General features: G+C 35.8%; 1 protein-coding gene across 1 annotated transcript; it reads right to left on the bottom strand.

The window, feature by feature from the left end:
• Positions 1-91: 91 nt before the first annotated feature.
• Positions 92-18,058, bottom strand: nrbp1 (nuclear receptor binding protein 1). Its single transcript, XM_067383833.1, has 18 exons — positions 17,381-18,058; positions 15,129-15,453; positions 14,787-14,909; positions 13,256-13,357; positions 13,084-13,173; positions 12,518-12,558; positions 12,197-12,291; positions 12,021-12,104; positions 11,855-11,913; positions 11,666-11,764; positions 8,845-8,977; positions 8,645-8,732; positions 8,498-8,548; positions 8,231-8,366; positions 7,972-8,025; positions 7,821-7,884; positions 6,757-6,812; positions 92-1,667 (listed from the first exon to the last, which is right to left on the bottom strand). The coding sequence occupies exons 2-18, from the start codon at positions 15,366-15,368 to the stop codon at positions 1,572-1,574; spliced, it is 1,611 nt and encodes a 536-aa protein (XP_067239934.1). The 5' UTR covers positions 15,369-15,453; positions 17,381-18,058; the 3' UTR covers positions 92-1,571.
• Between the last annotated feature and the right edge of the window lie 802 nt (positions 18,059-18,860).

Genomic DNA, 18,860 nt, shown 5'->3' with positions numbered 1-18,860 from the left:
TGATGAATTTTGGGTGAGCTATCATTTTAATATTATATGCAAGAGATGAAATAAAATCCTAATAATTCGAAATAATACAAAAGACAAAGAATGGAAGTACCCCATATCTCATCTTTATATCAAGAAATGGTGCAACTTTGAAAAGAGGTCTTAACAGAGTAAAAGCAGTTATGAGTTTCTGAATGATTTGCGTGAGACAAAGCCTGTTGTTTCTTTCAAAACAACTACATAGCTGGTCTGCATTAAGAAAAAAACAAAACACATTGATTTGGTGTGCTTTTCAGGCATCATTGCCACTCCACTATCTCATATCTGAACTTGTACCATTTTTTTAACTGAAAAGAAACAAGCATCACATGTGTCAGTTAAAAGAAAATGTTTGTTAGACTACATTTCATGCATAATTTCAAATTTGCTGCTTGTAACAGACAGATGTTGATATACCATAGAGGTGAATATGAAATTTATTGCCGTCAACATAAAATGAATCAGTGCAAACCGCTTGTTTGGATTGAAATGATGCTGCCAAACAAATGCACCACCAGAAACCCCAGGAGTTTTAATATACTCCAAATACGCCAAAAAATGTTACAGTATATTAGCATGCAGACCAGTTCAGAAAGAAACAACACTACAGGATCTGCACAATGAAAAAAGGAATAATACAGTATGTTTGTCAGTCTATGGGTCTTCTGAACATGGATTGATTGTGTCTCTGTTAAAAGGCACATTTTAACACGTCTGGTGCACTGTAGTTAATTTCTTTATAAGGAAACTCATAACTGTGTGTCACATACAGGGGAAAAAGACAAGTCTAAATCAAATCAAGTGCCCTTCTCTTAGAAACAATTAAAATGAAAACTTACAGCATACATTCACAGGTAATAAAGGGGGAGAAAAACAGCCGCCACAACGATGAAAGTGAAGATAGACCATACGCATAGAGATAAATAATCTGTTTGCTTTTTTCAATTCTTCGAGAACCCCTTTCCTTTCACAGTCGTCATAGATCTTGCATTGCAGACCAAAGTTAACCACAATTAATGTGTGCCTTAAAAGGTACAACAAAGACAGTGTTATTTGGTAATTTCAAAATAACACAACAACGCATTCCCCTTGCAATAAAAAAAGAATAAATGAATGTTTGAAAGGGTGAATAAAAGACCATGAAAGATACATGTGATGTGCCTAAAAAAAACAAAAAGGATTTGCTGAAGTGCAAACCAGAAGTAACCGATCCCACACATACTGTAAGCAAAACTGTTCCAAAATACAGCTCGTAATACTGATTTAAATAATAACCGAGTCATTTTTTTCTTCTTTTAAAACAGAGAAGCAGACTGCTACACTGACAGAATAAATGTACACGGGAACCATCAGCCAACACCTAAAGTGGTGTGAAGAACAGAGCGCAGGGGTCGTTTTCTTTTTGAGGCTCAGTTCGAGGCGTTCTGATCCCTCCCCACAAAGCTCGCACACAATCCTCTGAGTGATGAAGCGCTGGAGTCCCGTCCCGTCCCGTGCATGAAGATAAAGGATGGTGGAGAGGAGCTGGCAGATTCGACCCTCCGCTATGAGGACACGGTCACAGGATTCAGAGAACCGTTACGGCTGTAGAATCTAGAGAAGGCCTCCTCCAGCACGGTAGTGAGACGTGGCTGATCCCCCTTGAGAGAAACACAACAAAATTTGAAACTAAAGTGGGAGCAGAAAACGAAAAATAAATCAAATAAATAAAAGAAATGGTAAAAATAAGATAAACTTAATAAAAAAAAAAAAAATACAATTGAAAAAAAAAAAAAAAAAGTAATTTTTTTGTTGTTTTCCATCTTTAACCCTTTTAAACCTACGTGAGCACGTTTGTGTCTCTATTTAAGAGCCAATAGAAACAAACTAAATAGGTAGCACAATTCCTTTTTGCATACAAGATCCGAGACATTACACATTTAAATCAAGCCTCCAACATGCTCCTGTTGCATTGTTTTCACCCTTATGAGTCCGCACAAATTGCGTAATATGCCTTTACAACAAAAACAGCACACAGGCACTAAGTGAAAATAAATATGTAGATTTCACGTGGTGTTTTTCCTCATAACTTAACAGAAAATGCACAGATAGTAGAAAATGGCACATTATTTACAGCAGATTCTCACGATTAAAACGAGTCCAAAATCAACATAATCCTCATGGAGGCACAATTTTAAAAATGTCCAATAGGGGGCCTCAAGGGCTAAACAAAAAGGCTACCTTGGTTCCAAAAAAAGTGTTGATTTCGTTAACAAAAATCTATGACGAAAAATGTTCGTCAGAGTTTTTTTACCCTGTCTAAAGGCATCTTTACACAGAAAAAGCGGCACAGAAACCAACTCTGAAGCGGCATAATACCACAAAAATGTGCATTTACACAGAACGTTTAATGCTGTTCTGAAGCAGCATAACGCATTTACACAGGAATTAAAATCGCGGGAAACAAAGCTTTGAACATAAGTATTTCAAAACTAACAAAATTTATTTAAAAATAAATAATAAACAATGAAATATAACTCGAAATAAAAAAATACAAAAATTTAAAGTAACAAGCTAGTAAACTGCGTGCTATATCTCACGCTTTGATGTTTGTCATAATAAAAATTGAACGATGCAACAAAACATTTCTCATTATTACACTGGGTAGTTCACAACAGGATTAAAAAAAAAATCTTTTTTCCAAAGATACAAATGATGCTAGCATTTGCGTGTATCAGGCAGCAGCAGATCACCAGACAGACTGTCGTGTGTGGGTGAAATCTCGCCCTCAAGGAGATGAATTTTGGAAGATAATATAACAGTACAAAATCATTTACCTTATCTGACGGAAATGTAGCAGCGCGTTGATCCGACAGTGTCTTAATAGGAAGATTACAAACGGCGAAAGCCAAATGATGACACACGACGATTTTCTGCTGTTATTTTGGTGGTTTGCTTCACGATGTGAGTACAGGACTCTTACTTCAATGCACCTTGTTGGAAGACATTATTTTTATTATTTGCCCCAAGTCTTCTAATCTTGCACCACCTGAGTGGACTGGAATGCTTTTGGTTGTCATGACAATGACGTAGTTTAGAGCGGCTATATTTCGCGTTCATTTACACTGAACCAGAACAGTATCAGACTCGCCTTTGATACTAGGGGCTGAGGTGGGTCAGACCCGGCGTATTTTAGGTCTTCTTTAACATTAACATTTTAGCATTGCGTCTTTACACTGAATTCTGAGCAGGTACAGACCCGCTTCAGAACAGCCATAAATCGGCTGTGTAAAGATGCCTTAAGACGAGACAATGACGAGATAAGGCCATTAAACAATAATTGTGACTGTATCAAGATGCAATATTGTTGACAAAAGATGAGACTAAAATGTAGTTAAAAGAATGAAAACTTTACCAAAAACTTAACTGTATTTTTGTTGAAAAAAAGATTAGCCAAAAAATTTCAGACTGCTGTACAAGACTTTATTAGGCAAGCGTTCATGTTTGCGGTTGCCAGAAACCAACAGCTCAAATATACCAATCAGAGCTGTTCTGCTAAATAGATACATGCCAGCCTTTTTTCCTCTTTGTGCAATCTGGCAACCACTCACACACACACACACACACACACACACACACACTCTCTGCGGAGACGCCATGGTCTGAAAACACAGGTATTCTGCTTATATGAAAGTGTCATTTAGTCAGTCTGTGTTGTGTCATGGATCTCGACTGTATCGTTTGCGATTGTGGTTGCTGATTGTACTTAAGCAACCTCTGTGTGGCAATATGTACAGTCTTTTTTTTGATGTTTTAATAGAGAAGCATTAATGCATCTTCGAATTATTGGAATTACTATTAGGAATTTGTTTGTTTAACCAGTTTTCATAATGTAGACAGGGCGAGTGTATATCTAAAGTCTTTGGTGTTTATTTAGCTATAATTGATAGACTTAAATAAATCTATACACTAGATGAGGTAAAATAAACCATGTATATGAATCGATATTCTGTTCATTTGTGCTTATTGGTGAAAGAGTAAATTCCGATGAAATGTAAAAATAAATTTCCAAAATGACAACAATCATTGCAATCAAAATTTAACAAATTAATAATTTATCATTTTAACCATTATACAGTATGACAAAACAGTATTTCCACTGACTAAAACAATCAGACATTTAGTTGACTAAACCTTAACTAAAAAAAAACAGCACAAAGTTGACTAAATTTGGTAAATGTTACATTTGACACAGGACTAAGACTAAATTTAAAAATAGCTGATAAAATTAACACTAGTTCCAAATGCTGTAACTTTTGATTACTTTATGCTATCACCACAAAATTTGATCCAGATGCAGCTCACATGTAGGAGAGCTTCAACCAAAAAAAAAAAAAAAATCCTCCTGCCTTATTTCCTTCCTGAACTATTGCATGTCAAATAAGCAAAATAAGCAAAATTATAATAAAAATTTATATATATATTTTTTTTATTATTGTATTAGCAGTTTCTCAGCATGAGAATATCCAAATGTAATGTTAAAAAAAAAAAAAAAACTCTAAGTGTTTAATAAAATGAAACCTAACAATTTTGGCACTCCTTGCTATAGTTTTGGAGTCTTTACTTGTCCGTCAGAGAAAAACAACAACTCTAAACAACTCTAAAAATGCCTTCAGGTCTTAAAGGGTTAAGGGAACTAAACACTGATTAATAAAGTTTCAAATTAGTAAAGGTGTAAGCAATCTCAGGTCAACATATCCCTTGTATAGATTAAATCATGTAAACTAAAAGAACAAAAAAGTGGATAAAAAAAGCTGAATTAACTACTGTTCAGTGTCAGGTATTATGTTAAAGGCAGAAAGAGATTAAATAAGAAGAATGCTGGAATTACACAGATGGTACAGCAGCATCCCTCGCAAAAGTGCCAAATATGCAGATGACAATACCGATGAGAAGAACTGAGAAAATTCCTTCTTTATAGTCAAGAAAGAGCAATGACTGCTCATTGAGGGTACATTTACACGACAATGATGTACTAAAAACAAAAAAGTTTTTCCTTTGCATTTTTTCACGTACAGGCGACAACATTGTCAAAACGATCCCCATTCACACGGACCTGTGAAAACGGCTAAAAACGCTGTATTATGCTGTCAGGCCAGTAGTGATGGCGATGTCAAAAACTACACGCCTATAGACTGAACACGTAATACACATGAAGTCACAGTTTTCAAAAATTCACGTTTTGTAGTTTACATGGAAATGATAACAGTATAGTTTTCAGAAACTTGCACATTTTCAGGCCCCCAAAACGCCATTGTCATGTAAATAAACAGCCAAAATGCATTAAAAGTTTCCCATTTTTAGTCGAAAATGGTGTAGTGTAAACAGCCCCAGAGACTGCAGAGGGAAAATTCAAGAAGAAAACTGGCTGTGAACAGCAGCAAACAGTTGTATTGGTACTACCTAACAAAAAGCCACGGTAGTAGAGATGGTAAAGCTGCCGTATGCTAATATTCACTAGCACTATAATGCCAAGCCCTATTGTGGTATTCACTGTGAGAGGTCTACATCTGGTTTGTGCATTAACAGAGAAACTTTTCACGTCTGTTTTTTTGGGTTCAGCTAATCCATGGACTCTACTTTGTGTCCTGTTTTTCTGATTAGCTCACAGCGTTTGTCTTTTCTCCTATATCACCATTCCAGGAATCAGCCAAGGCCAATCCAAAAATTTCCTCAAGCAACTGAATTATTGATTGGAAACATTTTATCATGAATGTTGGCATTAGTGCTTTGAAAAGAAAAGAAAAGGAGAAGAAAAAAAAAAAAACTTTTGTAATTTGAACCTGGTGACAAATGTTTTAAAATTGGCCAGAACACGGAGTGATCTCACAATACTAAATAAACACAGTAACCATACCAACACTGAAAAACATCACTTGAAAGTTTTTGGATTAACAATTTCTCACACTTCATTGTCTCTGAATCTGTTCTGTGACTGACGAGTTTGGCTCAACTATATTCATTTTCATAGTCTAAGAGATGTGATTTTGGCCTTAACTTTGACAAGTGCCCATACAAAAAGTGCAATATCATCTTGGGCAAAGAAATAAAGAATTACATCAGTGGTTTGAAAAATTGCACTGCTGACATTCTGCCTTAAAAATGACCAACACAGGATCTAATCTAAATGAAATACACACATCATCACATATTAAAGTACACTACTGTTCAAAAGCTTGGGGTCTCTAAGATTTTTTTTTTTTAAATGTTTTTGAAAGAAGTCCCTTATGCTCAACAAGGCTGTATTTATTTGATCAAAATACTGAATAAATTAATATTGTTAAATTATATTACAATTTAAAATAACTTTTCTGTTTGAATATATTTTAAATGTAATTTATTCCATGATGGAAAAGCTGGATTTTCAACTTCATTACTCCTATAGTCTTCAGTGTCACAAGATACTTAAGAAATAATTCTAATATGCTCATTTGATGTTCAAGAAACATTTCTTATTATCAATGTTGAAAACAGTAGAGCTGCTAGATATTTTTGTGGAAACATTGATACTTTTTTCAGGAGTTTCCTGAAAAAGGTTGGATTTTCAGAAAGTTTGGAACAGCATTTATTTGAAATAGAAATCTATCGTTACAAAATAATCACTTCTGATCATGTTACTTCATAATGCAAGTTACTGAGCCCAAACTTTTGGATGGTAGTGAACATTACATCTTGTGGGAAACTTCTTACCTCACTAATGAAACCAAGCTGGACCAGTTCCACAGCCAACTCCTGTACATTCTCATCTAACACACAGAGAACACCATTCTTAAGTTTCAGCAATAAGTCAACAAAAAAAAGTGCTGTATTTTAACAGTTAACTTTTCTATACTTTTACTTTGTCACTTTAATGATTCAATTTGATCCACTTCAGCCTATCTGCAGAACTCTTATGTTTTTCTGACAATTATTTCATAATGAACAAATAAGGACAGCATATGTACAAATACATGTGTATGTGCAAATACACAAATTTGATTTTGAATGCAACTACACAGCCCCAATGTAAATGTATTCTTCTTATCAGATTATTTCCTTTTTGTGGTGGTACCAAACATCTCTGTTGGATTAAACTGGATGTGAATTCAGGTAGCTTTATAAATATGTTGACAATTGTGACTCTGGACCACAAAACCAGTCATAAGGGTCCATTTTTTTGAAATTGAGATTTATAAATCACCTGAAAGCTGAATACATACAACTATTTGAAAATCTGGAATCTGAGGGTGCAAAAAAAAAAAAAAAAAAAAAAAATCAAAATATGGAGAAATTCACCTTTAAAGTTGTCCAAATGAAGTCCTTAGCAATGCAGATCCACTCACAAAAATAAATTGTTATATATTTACAGTAGGAAATTTACTAAATATCTTCATGGAACATGATCTTTACTTAATATCCTAAAGATTTCTGGCATAAAAGAAAAATCGATAATTTTGACCCATACAATGTATTTTTGTCTATTGCTAAAAATATACCCCCGTGCGACTTATGACTGGTTTTGTGGTCCAGGATTACAATTCAACTAACTCAGCAAGCTTCTTGATTCTAAGCAAGCGGACTTGAAAGACAAAGCCGACAGTGCTGATACCCATTATAGTGTCTCCTGCAGCTGTGAATGCAACCCATACTTGTGCTGCATTCTAAACTGCATTCTGACACATTTCAGAACACAATGGCATGTTAAATCAAGCCATGTAGCTGGAAGCATTTAGATACTTGTGCAGAGTGTGTTTGAGGACTGATAAAGTACTCACTTGGCGCCAAATCACAACTCAAATGTCGGTTCAGCTTATCTTCCAGTTTTAGCAGTAAGGTCAGCTATAAAAAGAGCAGTGAGGAGTCATGGATACATTATAAGCGTCTGACTTGCATCATTCCAGCAATGAACACGGAAAAAGGGCTTACATGATGTTTTGCTCCTTCCTCCACAGGCTCGATGTTGCACTGCATTTGTACAACCTTAAAGAGAGAGATTATCTTTAACACAAATACATGATGCTGAAATACTGCTAATCCTGTTGATTTTGACTGTAACCACCCATCTAGACTTGAGTGGAAAGTAGTAATATGCCACACAGAAACATGGGGGGGAAGTGAAAAAACTGATTTATTCTTAAATCATTGATACTCAGTCACCAGCTCCTTAAATCACTCCAATTCTCACCTTCCTGGTTTCCAGCTCTGCAGGCTCAGGCGTAGGCGTTTTGACAGAGGGTGGCACGATGGGAGACTTGACAGTCTCTTGCTGAGGCTGCTGTGGGCAGGGCAAGCCAAAGGCAGTCAACGGATAGATCCCATTCCTACATCACAAGAGCAGCAAATGTTGATATTAAGTTTGTGCTTGTTTTTTGACTTCTTTCATGACATATGAATGTGGGCTCATCTCATTTTTTTATTCCAAGATAAACTGGGAAATTCTATTTTTCCTCACCTCACATCCTCAAGGAACTTATCAAGCTCCAAGGCAGGAAACTGTGAGAGTCTGATGGAAAAAGAGGCAGGATTAGAGAATCTGTTTAGGTAGGTTCCAAAAAAGCTATTTCAAACTAAAACCAATGAATCAAAGTAGGAGGCTCACTTTAGCTGGACCTCTTTTCTTTCCATAATGACCTGGTTGGGGTCCATGTTCTTGGTAATTTCCTCTAAAGCATTTTCTGCGATCATGTCTAGTAGCCAAAAGCAAATGATTTCAATGTGTTTAGAATCACTGAATCCCATTCATGAAGGTGATATGAAATGTCTGAATAGTAATAATAATGAGACTAGCTCATGACTCACGTTGATGACTGACGATACAGTGTGCAGCCAGTAGTTTCAAAAGAGGCACTTCAAACAGAGCTTGATGAAAAAGCAGCTCTCTGGCTGTGGGCCTCTTACTGGGGTCCACCTCCAGACACTTCTGAATAAACTCCTAAAAACAAACACAAAAAGAAACATGAGACTATATAATGATTAGCATAAGATTACATGATTAGTATTGCGTAAAAAAAAAGGTGATTAGCTTCTATAGACAAAGTTGGTAAGAGAAGGCATGGGGGAACAAATAACAAATAAGTTACCGCAGCTACCCATTAATGCTTAGAGAAAAGTTCTTTTGAACTTTCCATTAATGCCATGATTTCACCATGATTTCCACAAAGTTATTAAGCATTTCAACTGTTTTTAACACTGATAAATATTTCTTGAGCACCAAATCATCATATTGGAATGATTTCTGAAAGATCATGTGACACTGAAGACTGGAGTAATGATGGCTGAAAATTCAGCTTTGCCATAACATGAATAATTGCAACTTATTATAAAATTAGAGCTGTCGATTTAATGCGTTAATTAGATTAATCGCATTACAGCAGAGAATTCAAATGTCACGAAAGACAGTTTCTCGTGCCGTTCTTCATCTCTGTTGTTCAGCCATTCGTTCGGACACACGTGCCGTGAGTTTCCTCAGCACAATAACATAAAACTAGTGTTGTTTCATTTTCCCCACAATGCTGTCAGAGCTGGAGTTTGACTAACAACACATGGAAAATATGACCGTGACAATATTTCGTATATAACATGCGGAGCATGCATGAGAGCCGTTTCTGCATTGAACGCCGCTCGCAACGTGGATCACAGATCATGTACCGATTGGAGTAAGCGCGTTTCAAGTTTTATGAACATATTGCAAATAGCACTGTTTCAGTCTGCATTTAGTTTTGTGAAATGTAACCCCACTTCAGAATGTTTAGCCATTGCTCTGTGTTGTGTTTAAAAGTTGCAGGGGTGACGTCGCACGGTCTCTCTCTCTCTCTCTCTCTCTCTCTCTCTCTCTCTCTCTAACATTCCTCACGCCCAGATGCTTTCTCAGGTAGCGAAATTTGGCCACGATTGATTTAATGTGAATCGGTACTCGGTAGTACTGATGTAATTCGGTCGGTACCCTTAAAAGTACAGAGTTCAGTACCTAACCCTAATTAAAAAGGTATAGTTCACCCAAAAAATGAAAATTCAGTCATCATTTACTTAACCTCATGGTCCAAAAGTTTGTGTAAATAAATTTTATGTTCAATCATTATTAAAATATTTATTTCTGGAGCTAATTTTTGTAATGTCTATTTCAGGGGTACTCAACAGGCGGCCCGCGGGCCGCATCCGGCCCGTCAGCATTACATTTGTGGCCCGCATCATGCTACATATAAATGTATTTTTATTATAATTTGCGTTCAAAATTAGCGTGAATATTACTTAGTTTTTTTTACACGTACACAAGGGTAGGCGTACAGTGCACGTGACGCTGTAATCATCAGCAGAGATCGCGTATAGTGTACGCGCGCAGCAGTTTTTCTAACCGCAAAGAACAATATAAACTGAAGGCACTTTGCACGCGCACATTGAATAGTTTTTGCACTAATTTAGTTTGTCCACAAGGTGTCAGCACTAAAACGGGCTGTTGTTTCAGTCTGAAAAGAAACGGAGAAGACAGAACAAGAATAACAACAAACACCTATCGTGTTGAAGAGCGCTCGTTTGAGGGGATTAAAAGATACCAGCAACTCTAATTTTAAACAAGTACAAAGAGATTTTATTGTAACTATATGAGCGAAAAAGACTAGACAAGCATGAATCTCTCTAGTGCGCATGTGTCGAGCACTTGTGTTCGTGAACGCCACCAAAGGCTCGAGACTGTGCGCGCAAGTAAAAAACAAAGTAACCTTATTTTTCCATGATGAAATGCAGTTGACATTCCTCAAACTTTGCAGTGTGTAAGTTGCCGAGCAGCATGAAAAACACACCTTTTATTCTTAATGTCAATGTGTTATAAACAGAAAGCAAGCAGCGCTCCCATTACAGATCTGTCATCACATCATTGAGCTCACGGAGAATATCTGATTTATCATGTTTACAACGTTGGTTATAGTTAGATAATTCATAAAATTGTGATTGAACATTAAAAAAAAGAAAAAATATTTTTGGATTCTGACCAAATTAAAAGGTAGGTAATAATAATACAAATAATAAAACATTTATTCTCTGAGTATAAATAGGTGCTATAAAAAGTGTTAAAAAGGTGCAATGGAGTATAAAAAGACAATAAAAAAGTGCAATGTTTTCGTCTTATGGACAAACTCTTATCAGCCAGTGAACAACAGCCAGACCTTAAAAACTGCACTTTTAGTAAATAAACAGTAAAACTACAAATATTGTCTTAAGTAGGCCTAAATAAAAGTCTTTCGATCCAAGTTATAATTTGTGGCCCTTCGCGTTTCATTTGGTTAAAATGCGGCCCTCTTGGCTTCTGAACTTGAGTACCCCTGGTCTATTTGATGTTTTACACAATAATGACTTTAAATCTTACTGACTATCTTTTGGAGGTCATTTCTGAGCCAAATTTGATGTGCGATTAATTAATTATCACATAATGCAATTAGATAAAAAAATAAATAAACAGCTATTTCACATTGAAATAATATTAACGTTTTTATGTTTGATCAAATTAATGCAGTCTTGAGGAGAAACAAAAATTTTTTTTTTTTTTTAAACCTTACTAACTCTTTTTGAATGGTAGTGTAATGCAAAGAATTGAACTACTGACACTGTCGACTCAATCTGTACTCACTCTCTGCAGTGGGTCCTCCAGAGACTGAATAGCACTATTAATGGCTTCTTGTGACACGTATGAGGACTCTCCATTACTTTGGATTTCCAGCACAGCCATCTACAACAGTGGGAGAAAAACCTGAATCTCTAGTCTGGTCGATCTGATACACTGATGAATGATCTGCAGCTCAAAACAAACAGCACTCACCTCTAAGGCGCACATTCCAAAGGAATAGATGTCCACGGCTGTAGTGACACTGGCAACAGCTGAATTGGATGAGGGAAGAGGACAAATTGTACTGTCATTTTTACATAACAAGTGCACTGAAACGACTCCAGAATGAGTTTGAATGCATTTTAAAGCCTAGTTTTACCTCCATACTCTGGAGCAAAGAAATGCAAACTCTTTTGTTCCTCCCGACATGTTTTCACATGGTTATTAATGGTGTCTGGGGCCACTACAGAAAAAAACAAACAAACAAAAAAAAACATCAGCAACAACACAAATCTATAACATTTAAAAAGTCATACTCAATGTTCTTTATCCCACCTGATCCGATTTTGATGAGTCCATTGTGCTGTATGAAAATAGTGTCACAGGTCAGATTCCCGTGGATAATGGGAGGTTCACATGAATGCAGATAGCTGAAGGAAGAATGGTGAGAAACGTGAGTGTAATAGGAGCTCTCCACAAGGCATATAATGGAACATCAAAACAAAAAGAAATGCTCAGCTATGACAGGCATAGACAACATTTCAGGTGCTAATAAGAAATTTTGTCCAACATTTCCAAAAATATCTCTACATTATTGGTAAAGAACAGTATTTGAAAAGAGAGAGAGAGAGGGAGGAGAAAGAGAGGTACACAAACCTTAAGGCAGATAATATCTGAGTGCACCAGCGTTTCCATGCCTAGAAGAGTCCCACAAAGAGTTAATGGCATCCGGGAAGACAAGGCCACGTCTGATATTATACTATGTCAGGATGTTTCATTAATCCCAACTAATACTACACTCAATTAAACCAAAACATGACTAACAGTATTACTAATATTTAGGAATGCACCAGTCTTATTACTGGAAAAACAGAATAAACAGAAATATGAATGCAATGTAAAAATGACAAAATTAAGCTAACTGATATGATGACCCGCTTCATGTTAAAATAAAGTAAATAATGCATTTTGTTTTTATGATGACCTCGGTGATCAACTACTGTCCTGCATTTAATTTTATTATTATTGTACCAAAAAACAAGTATTTGTACTAGTACTCTCTCTCCAAGTTTTAAACAAATCTGTTACGGGTCATACCAGTAGGCAAAGTCAACAATGACTAACATTCAATCAAGAAATTTAAGACAAAAGACACATTTTAGTCTGCGGTACATTGTCTCAACAGCTCTTTTGTCTGAATAGAAAAATAGCAGCAATCATACCTTTTCATTCATGGTCTTATGATTCTTCTTTGTCTTCTTTAGAAACTGCTTCAGGCTCCCAGAAGACATGTACTCTGTGATGAAAATTACCTGAAGGGGGTAACAAAAAATCTTATGATTGAACAAAATAAAAATCCAAGAGTGGCACATTTTTTGCTGTTATGTTTCTTACCCTGGCTCTGTTCTCCTTCACATCAGCCCAGTACTTGTGAAACTTCACTATATTCAGATGTTCCAGCTGGATGAGGTTATCAAACACTGCTTTCACTTTTTCCTGAGTAATATAAAAAGAAATGTAGATTAATTTACCAGAAAACCTTCCTATATGTAACAAAACATCTTGAATACTAGAAGAACAGGTTATTATAATAAAATACCGAACTCTTCTTTTATTATTTCATTATACAATAACAAATCATGTGAAAGATCAGTATGGGGGGGGATAGCTTTTTATGGCTGAACTCACTGCGCTAGTCACATGTGCTTATGGGAAATGCAATCAGCAATGTAGATAGCAAAGCCTGTCAAAACGCAACCTCTAAAATTACTTATTGAATTCCACGATGAGCGTCTGCCAAGCAGAGAGGATCGCAGTATGTGGATGGGCCAAACAGATGGCTGTCCACGACTCTATGCCAGGCAGTAATGATTCGCGTTTGATTAAAAGTGCTCACAGGCAATGAAAGAGTGAAGTATGCTATATTAAAAAGAGCAGAATGACCTTTTTAATATTTGAACATTCAAGAAATAAGAGTTACATAACCACAGAGAAGGTTTTCTTAAATACTTTTCAATAAAAGCTAAGCGAGAATGCTGTTTCAATAAAAGCTTGGCAGAAAACAGGTCAGACCACTTTGTGTAAGGAGCTTACACCCAGAAATGAAGGCAAGCACACTCATTCTGTGAAGCAATCAAGCAGTCCTAACACCCTCATAATAGCTAAATAATCATTGGTATTGCTAATTCACAGCTTAACATGTTAGTAAGCAGGAACACAGGAAACGATACAGCTGAATCTGTGGCTAAGTATAGAGACAAATAAACAGTGAATATTACGCTTACTTCAGGTGCTTAAAATAAGTTCAGAAGGATATTTGAAATAAATTGTTTTGTGTAATTAACAGCAAATCCATCAGTTCATTCATGTCGGCTAAGATATGAATAGAAGATTTTTTAATGTTTTTGAAAGTCTCTAATGCTCACAAAGGCTGCACATTTGATCAAAAATACAGTAAAAACACTAATATTGTTAAATATGTTGCAGTTTTCTTTTAAAGTATCTTAAAAATCATCATCATCATCATTATTCCTGTGATGCAAAGCTGAATTTTCAGCATCATTACTCCAATCTTCAGTGTCACATGATCCTTCCAAAATCATTCTAATATGCTGATTTGGTGCTAAAGTAACATTTCTTAGTATTATTTTTACATTTTATTTCTTATTATTAGTGTTTAAAAAAATAACAAAAAAAAAAAAACAGATTTGCTGCTTAATATTTTTGTGGAAACAGATTTTTTTTAAAGGATACTTTGATGAATAGAAAGTTCAAAAGTACAGCATTATTTAAAAAACAGGAATCTTTTGTAACATTATAAATGTCTTTACTGTCACTTTATTAAAATTTCCTCACCGAAAATTCAGCTTCACAAAACCTGAAACTGCAAATCTTCATAAAGCAGGCACACAGTTAGTAGTTTTACCTCCTGTAGTTTGAAGTTCTTCCGCTCAGAAAACATGACCTCATTCCACACCACCTCCACACCCTCCTCGGTGTCCATGGCAAGGTAAGCATTGTCGATACCCGGGACGTTGCGCTGGTTAACCTGTGTGTGGGGGGTGGAGGAGAATTTTTTATTTAAATCCAAAAACCCATCAGGGGTTTCCAAGATTCTGCAAATAAATTATAATATAAAATCCCCTCAAATAAAAATGATATTAAAACAAAATTGTCATCATTTAGCAGATGGTAACATTATCAGTGAATAAAGACTTGAATTTTGATCCATTCTACACTCAAAGCTACTGAAAGACTTTAAATATACCTCCTCTCTTCGTTTCTGCCAACGTCCACAGGGGCTTTCCTCCAGAATCTCAGATTCATCTTCGCTCTCCTCCTCCTCATCCTCAGTTGCAGGTGGTGCTGGCTGCGTTACTGTGGACACTGGGGGAGACACTGATGAAACCGTCTGGCCGGTAGGTGGCGAGGCTGTGGACTCAGACTTCGTGTCCATAGTGGATGCAGGGGCAGGCGCGGCACTCTGCTTGCCTTCTTCCGACATCATTGACTGATAACTGACAGCCCTGTCCTGAACCGCCACAGGAAAAGAAGTCTGGCTGACTCACACCTCGAGCTCAGGAGGCAGAGAGCTGTAAAATCAGGAGTGATTCAAGAATATAAACTCTTAATCATAAACAGTATAGAAACATATTAAAGACAAATATTATTAAGGTAACACATTACAATAAGGTCACATTTGGTAATGCATTAATACGAATATATATTTTTGCAACATTTATAAACCTTTGTTAATAAAAATATTCATCTTCATGTTAGTTTACAAGCACACAGTGGATTAACTAATATTAACAGATACAACTTTTGATGTTAAAAATGTAGGCTTATTAGTATATGTTGAGATTAAAGGGTTAGTTCACCCAACAATAAAAATTCTGTCATTAATTACTCACCCTCGTGCCATTTTACACCCGTAAGACCTTCATTGATCTTCAGAACACAAATTAAGATATTTTGGTTAAAATCCGATGGCTCAGTGAGGCCTGCATAGGGAGCAATGACATTTCCTCTCTCAAGATCCATTAATGTACTAAAAACATATTTAAATCAGTTCATGCGAGTACAGTGGTTCAATATTAATATTATAAAAGCAATGAGAATATTTTTGGTGCACTAAAAAACAAAACAAAATAATGACTTATTTAGTGATGGCCGATTTCAAAACACTGCTTCAGGAAGATTCGGAGCACAATGAATCAGCGTGTCGAATCATGATTCAGATTGCGTGTCAAACCGCCAAACTGCTGAAATCACATGACTATGGCGCTCCGAACTGCGGATTCAACACACTGATTCACTATGCTTCAAAGCTTCCTGAAGGTGTGCTTTGAAATCAGCCATCACTGTATGTCATTATTTTGTTTTATTGGCGCACCAAAAATATTCTCGTCAGTTTATAATATTAATACTGAACCACTGTACTCACATGAACCGATTTAGATGTGTTTTTAGTACCTTTATGGATCTTGAGAGAGGAAATGTCATTGCTCCCTATGCAGGCCTCACTGAGCCATCGGATTTTAACCATCGGGTGTGGAACGACATGAGTGTGAGTAATTAATGACAGAATTTTCATTTTTGGGTGAACTAACCCTTTAACATTAACTAACATTACTAAATGCTGTAGAAATATTGTATAATGTTAACAAATGAAATCCTATTGTATACTGTTACCAATATTAATATTATTAAAGACTAATATTAAAAATCTTCAGTAGATGAGATATCGTTAGTTACAAAATTTAATTCAGTTTAGCTAAATTCAATCAAAATTCATGGTTCCCATAACTTTTGCTTTGACCAATTAATTGTAATTTCCCCATGACATTTGCAGTTGTAAATTAAATTTTTTATAAAAAATAATTTGGATGGACTGCAAATATAAAGTACATCTATCTGTTATAATATTTATTATTAACTACATACATTTCCATGACTTTTTGTTTTGTTGTTGATTTTCCATTAATGTAGGAACCCTGAAAATTGAAAGTAAAGTGAGATTAGATTTCTCAGTTTAACTGTTATATGGTGTCCCATGTTAATTCTACTTTTTGTCTCTTTCTCTCTCTCTGAATATATAAAATTAGAAATTTAGCATTTTGAATGTGCCCAAACCTCAAAAGAGGGAACCCTCAAATCACTTTAACTCTAAAAAACAAAAAAAAGGTAAACTAATTGCAGCAGAAACTTAAATTACTAGTTTTTAAGTGGCAACCTGGTGTCACTGTGTCAGTTTCAGCTCCAAACTGAACACTATGAGCAGTAAGGCAAATTTTTATCTCCAAATCTGGACAAGCCTATAACAGCCGCTGAGGTGTGAGCTGATAGACGCTTTAGTTATGTTTACATTATTTCTCTCTCCTCACAGTCTTGTCCTCATTTCAACCCAGGCCACAGTTTATGCTCAAGCATTCTCTCCCACCTCACTGATAAGAAACAGACGCAACAAATACAACATCTTGCTCCCCATCATATAAAATGATATGTTGATTATCTTACTTTAGTTTATCCTGGAATGAGCGGCGTCGCCAGCTCGCCGGAAGCAGCTAACCGTCGGTAGCTGAGGACACGGAGGAGGAAAATCCTCAGACAATAACAAAAAACGCTAAATTTTTAAACGATATGGGTCCGTGCAGGGGGTCAGCTCTCGATGGTTGAGTTAGAGGTTCACAGAAATACCAAGATATAAAAAACTGACGATTCAATTTCCCCTTAGCAGAGTGAGACAGAAGCTAGCAGCGCAGCTCCGCGGCCTCCGGAGCCTTCGCGAATATTATATCTGAAAAATAGATTTTCTTAGGCGATATGGTCAATGTTAAATAAAATTATCAAAATATCAAAACCGTCAGGCCAGTAAAATAAGTTAAAACAGTAATACAATTTTTACTGTCTGTCAGGTTAGATGCGTTTTGTCTGTTAGCCGCGGATGCTACACTCCAGGATATTCGCGTTCTTCACTCAAGTCTTCACAGAATGATTCGTTTCTCCCCAAAACACTTAAATATTCCGACACGAACGGACTTAAATTAATTAAACAGCGATATCCCTGAAAAGCTACAAGTAAATGACGACAGCTCCGAGTTTTGTGGTAACTGTAAGCCGTTGCTTATTCCTGCATGAACTGCTCTGTCGTTTAAGTAAGTATAAATCGGGACCAAGTTCACACAGCGCCATCTACTGAATGACTGGATTCTGCCACCTTCACTGCTCATGATTTAACCCTCAGTGACCCATGGCAGGGAACTACACTAAACTTTTATACTGGTGGCACTTGCGCTACTAACTTTTTCAGTTACTGGCGCAAAACATGATTTGGTCGCACAAATTATTTATAGTAAGCCACTCTGGATAATAATGAACAATAATGAAATTGTATTGCATACAGATATGCCTTTTATTTTACTTGCCATCTTTTAAACCACATTCTTGTTTTCTTTAACATTGGTTGGGATAGATTTACTGCAATCAAAAATACAGTACACAATAAAATGCAAAATGAATTTCTTTTGGATTTCAACATGCTATGCAGATGGGCAGACTCCTGAACTCTTAAGGAAAAATAAAATAAATATAATCCATAAAATAATATAATAATAGATTTTCAGCAGCTATTGTTTTAATAAATGCTCATAGTAAATCATAGCATATTGCCTACAACATAAGGTAGGTACAAATAATCAGTGATACATTTGCGACCCCATAGAAATTAGGGTCGCAATGGCATTTCAAAAGGTCGCATATGCGATCATTTTGATCGCAGTGTAGTTCCCTGCATGGGGAGAAAAAAATACACATTCATTCATTCATACTCCTGTCCTAAGTAGGCTATATCATTTCAGTGTGTGTATATATATATATTTATATATATATATATATATATATATATATATATATATATATATATATATATATATGTATACATATTTGTAGAAATATGAATTTGGATGCTTTTTTGTTATAATATTCCTGGGTTTTACTT

The sequence above is a fragment of the Chanodichthys erythropterus genome, chromosome 4 (assembly GCF_024489055.1).
Source record: "Chanodichthys erythropterus isolate Z2021 chromosome 4, ASM2448905v1, whole genome shotgun sequence".
Taxonomy (NCBI): Eukaryota; Metazoa; Chordata; class Actinopteri; order Cypriniformes; family Xenocyprididae; genus Chanodichthys; species Chanodichthys erythropterus.
This window is presented reverse-complemented; position numbering and strand designations above follow the sequence as displayed.